The 15,875-nt window shown below is 43.2% G+C and overlaps 1 protein-coding gene across 5 annotated transcripts in view; it reads right to left on the reverse strand.

Annotated features, from left to right (window-relative positions):
• The window catches only part of LOC311497376 (plectin-like), a 62,838-nt gene that overhangs the window by 36,775 nt on the left and 10,188 nt on the right, over positions 1-15,875 (reverse strand). For 2 of the 5 annotated variants that reach the window (XM_084557660.1, XM_084557659.1), the window contains exon 1: positions 998-1,457. The exons of the other annotated variants lie outside the window; for them this stretch is intronic. In XM_084557660.1, coding sequence (XP_084413786.1) covers positions 998-1,115 — 118 coding nt within the window. In that variant the 5' untranslated portion in view covers positions 1,116-1,457. Of the gene's footprint in view, positions 1-997; positions 1,458-15,875 lie in introns of those variants that run through there. 5 annotated transcript variants of the gene reach the window in all.

Here is a 15,875-nt window from a genome sequence, read left to right on the forward strand (position 1 = left end):
CATTTGTAGTCACTACTAATACCTTTCAGATTAAGACACATGCAGTAAATAATGATCAAATAATGTGATGCAGCGGTGTTTATTTCCACTAAAGTTTAGCTCCAACTTAACCAGAGAAAAATATTTTACGGCGTAAATAATGTGAATATAAAATGTAATTTCCCAGCAAAATGTGGGCTTTTATTTTGATATTTCAGAAAGGTTTTATTATATTTTAGTTAGATTTCAAAGGAGGGACTTTTACTTAAATTCTTCTTTTTTTTTTTAACTGTAAGTTCTGAATGCTTCAGAAGTTTAAATGATGGCATCAGTGTTGTGAAAGCAAAGGCACAATCACAATAGATCAGTCAATGCGCGTCCATCAGCATGATTTTGAAGGAAAAGAAAGATATAAAAGAAACCCAGATTTCATTTGAAGATTTGTAAAAGCTACCATGGTAACGTGCCGTGCCCCGAGAGAAAAAAAAGAGGAACAATCTGAATGAAAATGGAAAAGAGACTCATTCATCCGGTTTCCAACTGAAGACAAAAACGGACTGCAGCTATAGTGACTCACTCACCCCAATACACATGCATGCTTGGTATAAAATTGTTTTGAATGGACTTCGCTGACCAATGTGAAATGAGGAAGCTGCTGATGCATTAGAAAGGGAGGGGGGTATCCTCCTTTATTTTTTTCTAGTCTAGCCAAAATAACTGCATGAACAGTGGATGAGAAATAATATTCCAGACATGCTCCAATGCCTGAGACGACTATAAACTGCCCAGCGAGGTAAAGAAACATCAACTCCTCTTCTGCCAGGTGAGCTCATTCATGTACGAAAGCATGCCGACCAATAATAAAGCCTCCGCATAAAACCAGGTGTGAAATTAAATGAACCTCTCACCTCTCCCAGGAAACACACTCAACCTTTGCCCTGCAGCTTAACCCACATACAGATCAAGATTAAGGCCTTGCAATCGTGCCATCTTCCGCTAACTGCCACCATACTTGTACCTTTCCTGCCATCCGTAGACTTCAGCATCGTTTGGTAATAGGCTTCATCTGAGGGCGACCTCTCTCTGTCGAAGCCGTCAGTGGAGATATTCCTGTGCCTCTGCTGCTGAGAGGTCATCGTCGCAGTTTCTCAGCACAAAATAATAATAATAATAATCCTAATAATAAAATATCCTTGGTGGTAGGAACTTCTTCTTCTCACTCTTCTGCGTTTGTCCCTCCAGTCCTCGGTCCGGTCTCAGAGTATGCAGTCCTGTGGCCACAATCCACTCAGTGCTTTCACAAACCTATGATTTCTCTCTTTCGTTCCTCTCTAAACCTCCTCACTCCCTCGTTGGGTTTAATTTGGCTCTGCCCTTTTTTTTCCTTTCTTCCCTCTCTCTATTGCTCACTCGATCCCTTTCATAGCAAACGTTGCCTGTGGGCTATGAAGTCTGGGCCTGTCCCCGTGTGTGATGTGCAACTGTGTATTTAGTGCGTGGAGGACATCGTGGGTAGGGCCCTGGGCACACCCCTTCCTCTTGGAGCGTGGTGAGGAGAGGAAGAGGGCGGAGGAGAGGCGGCTGAGGACGAGGTGTGGCAACCTGAACGTACTATCACCTAATCGCCTCTGTTGCACAAGAAAACGCTCACACAAGCTGAGTCAGAGGGAACAATAAAAAGTCGTAAACACTGATTAGTTTTCATGCCCTATATTGAGTTTAAATTAATGGATTACATTCTGCGCCATGAAATAAAACACATGTAAGGCCTTAATTGCCTAAAAAGGTAAAAAACTAAAAAGGTGGTCTTAGTCACGCGATCATATACAGAAGCACACAGACACACTTCTGGTTAATCATTACTTATTCATAGCATTCCACAGGCATTTCACGTTACGAGTCACTCACTGTGATGGGGAGAAAAAAAAAAAAAAAGAAGCGACGGGGGCGAGGTAGTTTTGGGAAGGGCTGTTATGGATTCCACAAGGTGAAGTGTGACCACACCCCGAACCTCGCAGATCTACCGGGAGACAGAACGTCTTATCGCTCTAGGAGCTGAGCGCGTGCAATTCACTTTCACCCAAATTCTTGGAGAAATCCTGCAAGTTACGACACCTGCGATGGAAGAATACACGCTTATCTATATCACCGTGCAAAGCATGCGGCACTTTTGTGATTGAAAATGCTCGATTTGCAGCTGCCCACAGTTCCCAGTCTTCCCGGTGCAGGTGCGCTTTGCAGGCAGTTTAGGACAGCAAAGGTTACACACAAGGTTGTACTTTCAGAATGACCAGTCTGCAGAAAAAGAAAATGAAACCGTCTTGCATTTTGGGCAAAGCCAACCTTTGTTACCCAAACAGCAGCAAATTGGAAAAGAGAAAACTGCAACAAAAAAAAAAAGATAGAGAGAGCAAGCAAACCCATTAATACCCCGAATGCATAAGACCAGAAGTCATTCACATGGCGATACTGCAAATAAACCACAACGAGCTACAAATTAAGGTGGAAGCAGTGAAATCTGGCTGTTAAAGGTGTGTTTTAGTAATTAATGAGTCAAAGGTATTTTAGTAAAAGGAAAATTGTGCTACTTCTTGTTTGAAATGTGAATTATTCTCATCTTAATGCTGCACTCCAGCACAAAAGTCCCTTATTTTTCAGTTTATCAAACAACTAAAGGGCTTTCTTTCAGAAAGCCGCTTCATACCGGTCCCCTACACAGTCACTGCAGTATGTGCTGACAGCTAAGCTGGGGGCGCAGGGTGTGTCCGGCCTCTGCTAAATCCTACCCCTCTAGCACTTCAGGTGGGTGTTTATATCCCCTTTCCCCACCCTGGCTGACATCACTTTATCAAACATCTTTTTCTTCCCGGAGCATTCAATGAAACCTGTGCGGACATGAAGGCACTTAAGGTGTCAGCGCGAGTGCGCCGTGCGTTGACTCATTTTGAGCCACGTTAGCAAATTTGGAGACACGCCTTTGGAGGTCCATACAATGTCTGGGCAAGCCGCGGAATTAAGGTGTGGCATGTGGGCAGGCAATTAAATCTGAGAAAGAAAAGGCGTCAAACGGAATACAGAATTTACTGTAATAATACCGACGTGTTGTGGTTGTAAAGCCCTAAAACAGGGGTGTCAAAGTCATTTTAGTTCAGGGACCGCACACAGCCCAATTTGATCTCAACGGGGCTGGACCAGTAAGAAGAACAAGCGCATTATAATATTGTCTACATTTAATCTAAACTATCTACTTTTATCTTTATGAGCAACCTGAAATTTCCTGAAAAAAAGTGAAACATCAGCTCATTGCTGCCATCTGCTGGTTAGTTCTGGGTCTCAGTGTTGTGTTATGTCCACAACTTTGACTAAAACAGTGAACCCTAGTGGACAAACTAGGAATAGCAGCTACTTTTATTGAAAAATTGCAGAAATTTTAACTAATTTTCACACCTTGCAAATTCATCCCACAGGCTTTATCGGACTGTCTGGCCGGCCACATGTTTCACTTAAAGCCCTGACTTAAACTTGACGTCAAATATAAAATAAATGGTTTTCCAGGTTATCTGAGATGCAGAGGCACTAACAGAATGTAACTGAGCCCCGGGTGACGTTTCTGGCGGTGAAACACGTACCAACACCTACTTGAGCTGGGTCTCTGAACCTCATGGGGGAAAAAAAAAAAAACGCTAGCTAGCATGGGACGCGAATGGGAACAGGCGATGGTGCAGAAAGTGTGGAACATCTTAGTCATGACATCTTTCCTCCAAAGAGGAGACATATCATTAAGGTCTCAACATGCTTATTACTCCGCTCCCTCATCTAGTTTCATCAGAACCAGATGGAACACTGACGCTTTTTATAAGAGCAGAGAGAGAGTGTGGTGAAAATCAGATGAGAAAGTATTTTCTTTCCAAATGACAAGTCTGAGGTTTGAGCTTTATTTTTTATGATGTAACTGACAAAGATGTTGGTGTTTCTCTTCTCATAGCGCTCTTGCATTAGCCAGCATACGTTATGATGAAATAAAGTCCATTCATACTGCTGCTACATTTATAAGCTGCTAGCTACAACAGTAGCAATATGCCTACATACACCGATCAGCCACAACATTATGACCGGATAAGTAAATAACACTGACCATCTTGTGACAATTCAGTGTTCTGCTGGGAAACTTTTGGACCTGGCATTTTTGTGGATGCTACTTAGACACGTAGCACCCACCTAAACTAGACCAGGCACACCCACCCCATAGCAATGACACTCCTTGATGGCAGCAGCCATGGTTTAGGAGCAACTCAACAGCACTAGGTGTTGACCTGGCCTCCAAATTCACTAGATCCCAAACTGATCAAGTATCTGTGGGACGCACTGGAACAAGCCTGATCCACAGAGGCCCCTTCCCCACAACCCACAGGACCCAAAGGACACCACAGGACACCCTCACAAGGCTCATGTCCATTCTCTGATGAGTCACAACTGTTTTGGAGGCACAAGGGAGACCAAAACAATATTAGGAAGGTGGTCATAATGTTATGCCTGATATATATGCTAGTATATTGCCAGATTGATCTCAGCAACTACAGCCACAAACTTATCTGCAGATATTCACGTTATGTTTGTGAAGGTTCTCAGTCATCCAGGTCATGGTATATCCAAAAAAGGTTCAAAAAAGGCAACTGGACTTGTAGAGTTTTTTGAGAAGATGTTTCACCACTCATCCGAGTAGCTTCTTCAGAACTGAAGAACTCATCCGAGTAGTTTCGTCAGTTCTGAAGAAGCTACTCGGTTGAGTGGTGAAACGTCTTCTCTACTGCTATGGAAATATTCACGTTATGTTACTGGGTGAATTCTTCTGACTTCTGTGATCTCTCTCTCTCTCTTTTAGATTTTAGTCATATGACTGAACAACTACTGAATGGATTACGATAATATGAGACATTCATGTCTCTTCCAGTACAGATCAGTATGATATACTTTTTAGTGCTAATTAGGTAGCAAGCTAGCATGGTAAACTAAGATGGTGAACATACATGCATTAGGGTTATGGCTGCCTCATCAGAATGCTGCTGTTGCTGCTGTGTGCATTTAACTCAAAGCCCTACTACGCCTGAATGCAGTCATACAGAGTCTTTGTCTTTAAACTGACATACAGTATCACTGGGGAAAAATGGGTTTGGTGTAATTACCATAAACAAATCTGACCACCAGCGCCTGGATCGGTTTGGTAGATTCTATCCAAGATTGCTTGTGATCCCCCCAAACCTGCAATTTCCATAAATCCTCATTTAATGTTTCATGGCCAGAAAGAAATCAAAGTTTTCTAAATGTCAGCGTTCATACATACATACGTGGGAATGTTGACGACAACTGCGCCCGTGATCGCTCGAATCTGTCCTCTGATGTGATTTCAGTCAACTTGTTCTTTGCTATTGCTGCTGTGAAGCTACAGTAAAACACAGATCTGAGATTTTAAAAAGAAAGCCTGGATCAATTAGCTTTGACTGTTGTGTTTATAGTTTATAAAGAGCATCTACATAAACCTGAGCAGGGCATTGTGCCGTTCATAAAGAATATACGCCTTCAATGGATTCTGACAAACACATGGTTGAGCTTGCAACCACTTAAGACTAAATACCTGCATTTAAGCACCGGGGTCCGCCGAAGCAAACAAATTAGAGGACAAAAGAATTCTGAGAATGTGTCATTATGGTTTTTGGAAAGTGCTGAGCTGCAGAGCAAACACGAGGGGTTTAGGGAGAGGGAGGAGGGACGGCATCTTTCTTTGTCAGGGGATATAAAGAAGCTGGAGAAAGGATTTGCTCTCCCAGATTAGGTTCCCTCCCTACTCCCTACTGCCTTCCTCTCCCACCTTTCTCGTCGCCGGCTCAGGTGAAAGCGCGCACACACCGCGACAGGCGGCCGCCGCGCCTCAGGTTAAGGAATGTTGATAAAGCTGAGAGCGGCCTCAACACACCCAGAAATTATCACATAAGTGGTTCCGCAAAGATGAGGCAAGGCTATCTGAATCACAGTTGCACATGTTGGTTCATATTTCTTCTGTTTTTTTTTTAGCGAGCAAAGTCACAACTAACAGGGTGTGCAGAGAGACCCTTGTCGGCATGACTGTCCTTCTGAAGGTTAGGGGTTCACAAAGAGCTTGTGCTCAGTGGAAGCGGCACAATAAATGCCACCTGGATGAATAGTTGGAATGAAAATCAGTGATTAAACCAAAAAAAAAAAAAAACGGTGGAAATTAGTGATTCCCTGGAAATACACTGCTAGGGCAACGCTGCTGAGAGCACTGAGGCTGTGCTATCACAAATAATAACTCTATTACTTATAAATTAGTGAAAGAAAAACTGAAAAGATGACAAGTAACTGCGTATTAAACATTTTTATACTCTACTTTTACTGTTGGTTTATTTAGATTTATGCCCCACACTGGTGGCTCAAATGATCAGCAATTCTTTAATGTAATTCAATCAAATGTAATATTATCCCAATAATAGGGTTAAGTCAGTCTCATGGGAGAATCAGGAGTTAAAGCCTCCTCCCGCAGACACAAAAGAGCCCATTAATGTTCATTCCAATCACAGGGATGCCTGTCGCGGCTGTGCCATGACGCACCGTCCGGTTATAAGCCAAAAGGACAGCAGACCTCGAATGATGCTGTGCAGAATTAAATCTGACGACGACGCCGACGCAAAACCGATTTAACCCAGACTAAACAAGCCCTGGGATCAGCCACAGCAGCTGAGTTTTTAAAAATAGCGGCGAGTGCCGAGCTTCAGAAGCCCCCTACGGAAAGCCCCACATCTGGGACAGTGTCGGTGGCTAATGTTTAATTTGGAGAATAGAAATGCAGCAGGGTGATGGGGGGGAAATGATAGAGGGAGGGAGAGATTCAGCCTGACGGACGCATGGCATTTGAAACGGCATGTGTCTCCCTCTGCAGGTGAGAGCACTGAAATGCAAATTAGACTAAGCAGACTTCAGCCAAACGGGCCAAACACAAGTCTGGAGTGAGGCGTTGTCTTAAGTCACTGAATTAAAGCTGATTAATTTTTATTTTTTTTTCCAAAATAGAGCGCCTCAAAGCATAACTTCTTGCCACCCCTGCTGTCTATACTCCCATACACTGTATTTTAATATAGCAGACTTCACAATTAATCTAATTTACATGTTTTTCTTTTTCAAAATGTATGACTTCAACTCGGCCGCTGCCCTTCAACCAGCAATAGCTTCCAAGCTGCTACTCTAAATTGCTGAAATCCTGATTTTGCAAACGCAATACTGTTTGACCGTATCACCGTATGAGAAAATGTTGTGATTTCAGCTGCATTTATACGTAAAATTAAACTTAGAAACAACAGCTTTTTGTACGCAGCCTCGGTTCGTCAGTTGGGGCTCTCTGGAAATGTCGACCCTATGTCAGAATTAGCCTTATATGGGTCGAGTTACTTCCAAACAGCGGATTGTGTGCTTTAAACATTTTAAAAGTAAAGTACACATTGGAGATTTTTGGACAAAACATTAGGTACACTAGTGAAAACAAATGCATTCTAACACTACACTGTAATAGTCCTGCATTTAATCTCCCTTCATGACTGTTCTGATCAGTTTATGTTGAAACAGCGTAAGAGAGATGGTGATTCATCTGTACGGGCCTTTCGGAGGATGAGGTCTGTGGTGCTGATGAAGTGGAATAAATGAAACACTAAGGTGTTCCTATTACTTATCCTTGCCCACTGACTAAAATGGGGTTGCCAAAATAATAGAAACATGTGTTGGTAACAACACAATACAATTCAAAAGTACCGCAAACACAACCGAATCAATAGCTCGCTCAGTTATTTGAAACAATCTTTCAGGACTGTTATATCAGAATGATTTTGGCTTCACAAGTGTACCTAATAAACTGACAATATTAACATCAGCACTCGTGTTTTTTCACCACAGCGGACTCATATAACGCCGTTTAAATATGCGATCGCTGCGTCGGAGGCACAATCAGAAGGGCTACATCTGAAAAAGATGACGACCGGGTTTGGATATGATTATAATTCTGTGTTTTTCACAGTATTTTCTTGCCTTATTTCCTTTTAAGTGATTAGCACAACAGCAATAAATTAGCTACATACACCCATAGCTGCGGTGTTTATCCACAGCTGTTCAGACATCTGCTTTCACTTCACTCCTTGTCCTATTCCAAATAAACTGCAAACACAAACATATATCATGTCTGTTTTTGCAACAAAACAGAAAACACGTTGGTTTAAATGTTTTCTGAACTGGACCGGGGCCGCCACAAATAATTATTCTGTTTTTGATTCATCAAATAACTGACAAAACTCTGACTGTATCAAATTGACTTTGACAAAAGTTAGAGAAAAACTTAATGTGAATAACTAAGAAATTATACCAAGCTAATGTTTGGTATTTTTACCGTAAACTGACTGAAATAACTTCAAATTTAACTGAATTGCATCAATTATCAGCAGTAGAGCAAAAGAAAGAGGATTAGGATGAGTGACTGAAAATCAAATCGTGACAAAAAAAAAGAGGATGAATTTATTTCAAGAGAATAAGTAGCCTAAGTCGTTGCCTCTGCTCTCTACTGGTAACAAACCACCTGTGTTATACGATCCCGTCCTTATTGTTAAATCTAGGTCACATACTGTTAGTGCCTCCTTTTCCTTGTGATCCATTAATGCATCACCATGGCATGTGTTATTTCCATATGCCATCTCACCCTCGACGCTTTCCAAACAGTCACACACTGTAAATGTGGAAAAAAGAAGGGGAACTTGAGACCCGTTTCCATGGCAACGTCTACAAACATACAGCAACCATGTGCTTCGGCGGCAACTGTGACCGACTCTGACTCACGGCGGTATTTTAAGCCGCAGAGGCCGCGGAGTCTCCCGCAGCTGACCAATTTGACGTGGAAAGGAAAACACCAACCTTCCCCCCAACACACACACCACATTACCATCCTCTACTGGCAGAAGGCAGCGGCACGTTCTAGCCACCGGGTGGCGCCAGAGCACAGCCACACCCATTTCCTTCCCAGGTAGATGGGTGTACCCTACTAGACAAAAAGCTTAAAAGACATCCTCAGATATGACATTATGATTAAACTATAACATGGAATAGAAATGTTTTAAAAAGGGAAAGAGGTTTTACAATACCATTATAAATATGAGAAGGAAGTTCAGCATCAAACTACTGTATATATTTTTCAATAGGGATCTAATGGTATTTTTTAGTGACAGGAAATAAATTATAATCCAGCTATAAATGGAGGGATATGATGGATTATTATGTATACTAAAAATATCTGAATATAGATTATATAAATATTTGCATGCTTTTAGTAAATGGTGCGGTCTTCATTTGCATGCACGTTGCAGGACCATGTGTATGTTCCAGTTCTACAGACAAAAAACGAAAGTGACAAGTATCAGACTGCTACTATTATAGACTAAAAAAAAAATAAAGGGTGATTTAATTCTATACGAAGTCATAAAATGCCAAATTTGTTAAGTGACGCATGTCAAGTAGAGTATATTGTATTAATATGCAACTATCCAACAGTTACCAGTGTCCGGAAGTGTGCGGGTTGCCACTATCTGTGTGGGCTTTTGAACTCTGGGTTAATGCAGACTATTGTAGTTACTCATTTACACCAATACAATACCGTCAGAGTTTCCTTTAAACCATATCACCTCATATACAGTACATTGAACAGGAGGCGTTTATTGTGACCTCCAGTCACTCGAAATCTTTTATTTGACATCCCTTTATGTTCGGACATGCTACTACTATACCTCACTGCTTGACTTTAGAGAGACAGCTCCCGCAGGCCGTCGTAACACAGGTGCTCCAAAGCATATGGTGAAAGTTGTAAAGGCATGCACTGCGTTAGACACTTCTCTACTCTGACAGTATTTAATTTTATTGGTAGTGCAACAGCAGTTATGGCAGAATCCCTATATGTTCCTACACATTCCTACACAAAATGTTCCAGGTAGTCTGTAATTAAACATGTTTCAAGACGCACAGCGTTTTCTTTAGTATTTTGAAATAGTTGCTGCTTCAGTTTTCCATCTTATTAATCATTTTTACTGCTGAAATTTTAGCTTTGAGTTTTCACAAGTGAACAGAAAACCCAGTGCACTGCATGAGTAGTATAAAATAAAACAAGAGAAACCAATGTTCAGTCCACAAGTGGTCTCTCTTCAGTCTCTCAGAGCATGACTCTCTACTACCAATCATGTGCTATTGCTACCAATAAACAAACTCCTCCCCGTGCAGTCCATAAGTCAAGTCTAGCCACTCACCAACGCAACACATCTTCATGTACAGGTATCTGAGTCGTTCTCCATATGTGCTCATCGCATGCAGATAACTCCCTTGTTCGGGTTTCCAAATGGCAGTCATCGCGTTCCTGGTGAAAACGCATACAAAGATCCCCCCCAAGTAGCGCTGCGTGTTTCAGACGAACTGTGCCAGCTGGTGTGGGGAGTAGAAACAGGAAGAGCCCGTGGACCGTATGCCCTGCCCCCCTCATTTATGGACAGAACGAAAGATAGCAGACAGGTATAACAGCATAACTTTCATTTTATCCATTGAGTCATTTACCAAAGAAGTGTCACACACACCTTCGGGCTCCAAATTTATTTTCATTTACATTGTCACCTGCCGAATTTGTCTGGCAAGGGTAAAGATTAAACAACAACCTTGCAGTCATCCAGTGAAGCACACCGGTTCAATGACAGAATTTAATCATTTCTTATATCTCTCATTTGTGCAGAGTCAGCGTTGTTTAGTTTATATACACACAAACACCGAAAGGGAGGTGTTCGAGGGTGTGAGGGCACGTTGGTTTCTGTTATTGTTATTACGCTTACATTTTAATCCAGCCCTAAAGCAACAGAGATCAGTCTGTTGTGAATTTATTGACATTGTCAGTGTCCTCAAGGTTTGCTAGAACCAGTCTGAAGATCTACAAGCTGAGCTCAACTCCCTTCCTTGTAAAAGTTTAAGTTTTAATTAAGTTTAAATACAGTAAAACTGCAAGAAGTGAACCCCGACTGTTCCAAGATTCCCCCAGTCTGGTGAAAAGACACAGTTGACACACGCTCCTACCGTCGGCAGTTAGCTCCGGGATGTGAATTTATGACGGGGCACAGCTGACGTCCGCCCTGGTCGCATTTAAAAGGGAAAGGGAGCTAAATTTGAAGCGTGGTCCCCTTACAGGAGGCCGACCTCTGACCCGGGGCCGTACAGGAAGCTGTCTGATCTCCTCGAGGACAGCACTGACCACAATCACTCACGGTGATTGACACGAGCAGTTTCTCCTTACGGCAAACATCACTCTCTTTGACCGCACATTGCACCCTCAACACCCTCAACACCCTACTAGACAAAGCTAGTATTCGAAACCGTGTCAAGTAGTCCACATATTTGACACAAGAAGGATTAAAGACGGATAGACCTTGTTATAATGCAACACCTCCAAAGGTTACGGGCTATTCCTTTGGACGGAATGAGGCTAGCTAGTTGTTTGAGCAGTCAGCGCGTTTAGTACTAAGCTAAGCTAAACCAGTTCCTGCTGCCAGCTTTATATTTAACAAATGGATATGAAAGTGGATGAACCACTGCTTTAAAATTAGATTTAGTTGTTTTAAACATATCGTACAACTGTACTGAAGTGAGAGTTTTCGTCTTGTAACAAAGTAAAACCAGACTTCCACATGCGCAGAGATTAATTAGCACCTTGAAGCAAACCGTTGATGTCACTGTATACGATATAATGAAGGAAGGAGTGCTGAGATGTTCCTAATTGAGGTCACAGGGGGTATAAATAAACTCCCAGCGCAGAAGCGGATGTATTTGTATGGTCCCAGTGCAACACATAAATAACTCAGCGCTACATGAACGGCCCAGGCAAGCTCCATGTGGCTTTCTGTCTCATCGGGGTTTGTTCACTATTCCCAGAAGACGATGAGAACTGTATCCAAATCTGCCTCCGGGATTGCCTGAGCCCCTGAGGTACAAGCTCTGTGTTTATGTTATGACTCATGCCCACTGTTTCTTCACCAGCAGGAATTTATATATATATATATATATAAATGCACTCATGAGTCTAGGAAAAGACAAGCACACACTGGTGCAGTAAGAAGTAGCTGGATTGCTCCAGAGTGGGAGTTCTGGTTGTTTCCAGGAAGAATGCTGGCTTTTCCACAAACCGGGCCAAACCCACAGCCAGAACTACTCAACCACCGCAGCTCGCACGAGCTCTCAGAGAGTCCTTCATTCATTCCTAAAGGAGAATTTGTTTGCCACTCTCCGTGTGATTAAACAGCACCCTTAGCTCTTAGCGTGTCAAAAGGTGTGATGTGCTCTCAGCCCGTGCACGACAGAGTCACAGTGAGAGCTTTCTTTAGCCAGGAGCGACACCTGTTCAACCTGTTGTGCATGTAAATCCTGGCTACGAAAATTCTCTACCAACGAATCATGCAAATTAAACATGTCGTTAACAGTCTGGTTCTTAAAACATCCACCTGTCAGCGTGAAAGGAAATTATATTCACGTAGGAGGGCGCTGCTGCACCTGAAATTTAAGTATATCTCACTGAGGCCCCGGGATTGACATGCCGATTTTGGCAGCACGAGGAAAGGGAAAACAAACAGACGAAGGGTCAAAGCGGGTCGGTGGGAGAAGGCGGAGTGATGCACCTTGTGTGTGACACAGAGTATTTACAGTTTAACTCTGCCGCGTTCCCTTCCCCGTGACCTTTAAGATGATCCCATTCCAACATGGTCAGCGGAGAATGTTTGTACCCATGTTCCCACCTCTGAAAGCCCAACCCGGCGTAGGTTAATGCATCCGACTAGAAGCTGTGCTTGGATGTAGATAAAAATCACAGTGGCGTGGTGTCCACTCGCACTGCGGTAATAAGCCGAGGAGCTAGCAAGTGGATAGGGGTACAGAGCTGTCATCGTGCGGAATGGATGCCAGTGAAAGTGGACAGCTAACACCAGAAAGCCCCATGATACGCCTGGACTGAAGAGAATAGATCAGCGGGGGACAGCAGCTGCATTAACTCTTCCGTGTCTCAGACAACGGAAAGGACTTTGTGTGTTTTTAGTATATCTAGGCTTAGGCTCCATTTAAGTGAAAGCATTGTCTTTCTGTCTTTTGGTGCATCTCACAAGTTTTCTCAAAATTATCTTTCACCACAGTCACATACCTTTCAAAGCTAGATTCGATAAGATATCACAGACACCTTTCTGCTCTTTTGATTTTCAGAAACGTAATGGCAATAACGCATTTTGACTGCCGGTATATACTTACACTTACGCATTCGCCAATACTTCCAGTGCAATTAATCGAAACATTAAATGTCCGGCATGTCTGCAATTCTGTGAGCCAGTACCGCAGGCGCTCAAGTGCAGTCCTGGCACAGCAGGCATTTAACATTATCGTGACCTGGTTTGTTATCTTGGTTTGGCACAAGCGTGCTATAATTAGCGAATTATCAATAAGTAAACAAAAGGCGTTGAAAATGTCAGCCAGGACTGATGTGGTGGACTGATCAGATCAATGCTGCTAACATGGCTTAGAATTAAAAGTAAGTAGTCAAGGACTTTGTGAGTGCTTTTGCAGACAAAGACCAGCTGGTAAAGTCAGAGCGTGGAGTCTGTCAGGAGTTCAGTTCACACACTTTGAACGTTTTTCCACGGCAAATCCAAGATAAAGCCATCAAAGGGTTACCAATGAACACACCCGCGGCTTCATCTCTTTTGTAAGTCTATCTGTTGGGTCAAAAGCTGGCAGCCGATTTGAGGACTGGCAGTACCTCCAACCAAGCAGGTGTGCAAACCCATTAAGAGATTTATTGAAAAGACACTGGGGCAATCTCTAGCTAGAACACACACATACTGTACACACACCAATATTTGATCCCCAACGAAACGTGACTAGACGGTTTTGGGAGGGGACCTTGCAAAAGCATTGTTACAACACAACACTGAGTTTCTGCACACTGCGGCGCAACGGAAGAACACCTAGGCGAGACAGACGAGCATGGTTTATGCTTGTACGCCGTGACATTTCAGACTGACATGTCTCGGGGCGTACAAGACAAGACTGCAACCTGAGCCAAATCGAAGGCCTCCCACTCGGTGCGAGCGTAATAAGGGCTAATCCCTTTTCAGCTGCAAGTGAGAACAGACATTTCAATCAGCAGGCGGCACCGTGGCAGCATGGAACCGGCGCGTTGGGGCCCGGTGGCACCTTTGAAACTATCACAGTGGACAACAAGCAAGCTTCAAGGTTGCACATGACTAATGCAGAGGGTAAACATGCCACACATGGAGCTCACAGAATGAGTAATGAGAGTTCCTCTGAATACTATCAAGAAGGAGATAAAAGGAAGTAAAACAAACAAAGTTATACACCATAAAAGCAAACAGATTACCGCAAACAAAGTCATTTACCACTTGATAACAAACACATAGAGGAGGACATGGGACACTCCTCTAGCAGCTACCCTCCCTGCTTCCCTAGCCTTTACAAAAGCTTCCCTTACCTTCCCTCTTGTGTTTTCTCAAGCGCCAGAATACAATGAGGGTAACTAAGTGCCCCAAAACCACCAGGGCGGGGAGAGCGGGTCCTGGGGGGCATGCAGGCATTTGTCGGGACAGGATAAGGTAGAGGGGATGACGAGATGAGCCCAGGCTGTCATGACAGGTGGGCAACTTAACTGGGGGGGGGTGACATGGGCGTGGCAGGGACATTTTTAAAAAAAGACGGCCCGAGCAGGAATTCCTGCTGTTTTCCCCACCCTGAAGGCTATTACTGAAACATCCCCTTCTCCTGATTGTTCAGCTGTTTTCAGACCTTTATGGCGGGGGCCAGACTGTGGTGAGCAAGAGCAGCTTAGAGATTTGTGACAAGGAAACTAAAATGGTTAATCTCTTGTTAATATTATTCATATCTAACCTTATTCATAAGGGTTTCTGATGAGCAACATCCCGGCATGACCGTATTTAAACTCCCCGCCAGTCTTTTAAAAGTAAAGAAGCTAGTTGGATGAGTGGCCAAATGTCCTCAAAGAACTCTGCAAGTCCGGCCGCCGTTGTTTTCGCCTCTTTTTTATGGATATACGATAACGGAGAACTTTCACAAGTTTCAGTTTGACTAGCAAGTTTAATGAACAATAGTGTGAGTTTAATGATAATCTGATGCTCCTTTGTGACGCATTCTATCACCTAGAAAAGGCCTGCTATCTGCAATCGTGGCTGATAAGTCATTTCTGAGGAATATGCTCAAACCCAATAAAGCAATAACAGGCATGACAGCCTCAGCCTTTTGTTGGTGCTGTATCAGGACTTTGGGACTACAATGACCTCACCCTTACTGCTTCTTATCCTTATCTTTAGTTACAACCACAAGAACTAGTGTAATTTTGGAGATGCCAGATGATAACAGCTGGTGATATAACACACATCGAACAAGATTTAGAATAAAACACAATCTTTATAGAGCACCGCTGTTTGTTGACATCCGTCAGATGGCATCGGAAAGGGGGGGGCTGACCCTCCACCCACATCCCTGATCTCACCTGGTTCCAGCTACATGCCATCGGAAAAGAGATAACGTGAAAGTCAGCCAACCATGCTCTTAGTTCCAGTCAGTCATATTGTTTAAATAAGGAATACAATCTGTGCCGCGGTAGCTAAAGGTTGTCGTCCGTTACATGTGAACGCGTGTGCCTCGCTCCAGCTTGTGGGAGTATGTGCACCGGTTGGGAACACAACAAGACTTCACACATTGCCGTTGCCAAAAACACACCGACAGTCAGCAACCAGGCAGACGAACGCAGTTAG

Source organism: Chelon labrosus, assembly GCF_963514085.1.
Source record: "Chelon labrosus genome assembly, chromosome: 12".
In the NCBI taxonomy this organism is placed as follows: domain Eukaryota; kingdom Metazoa; phylum Chordata; class Actinopteri; order Mugiliformes; family Mugilidae; genus Chelon; species Chelon labrosus.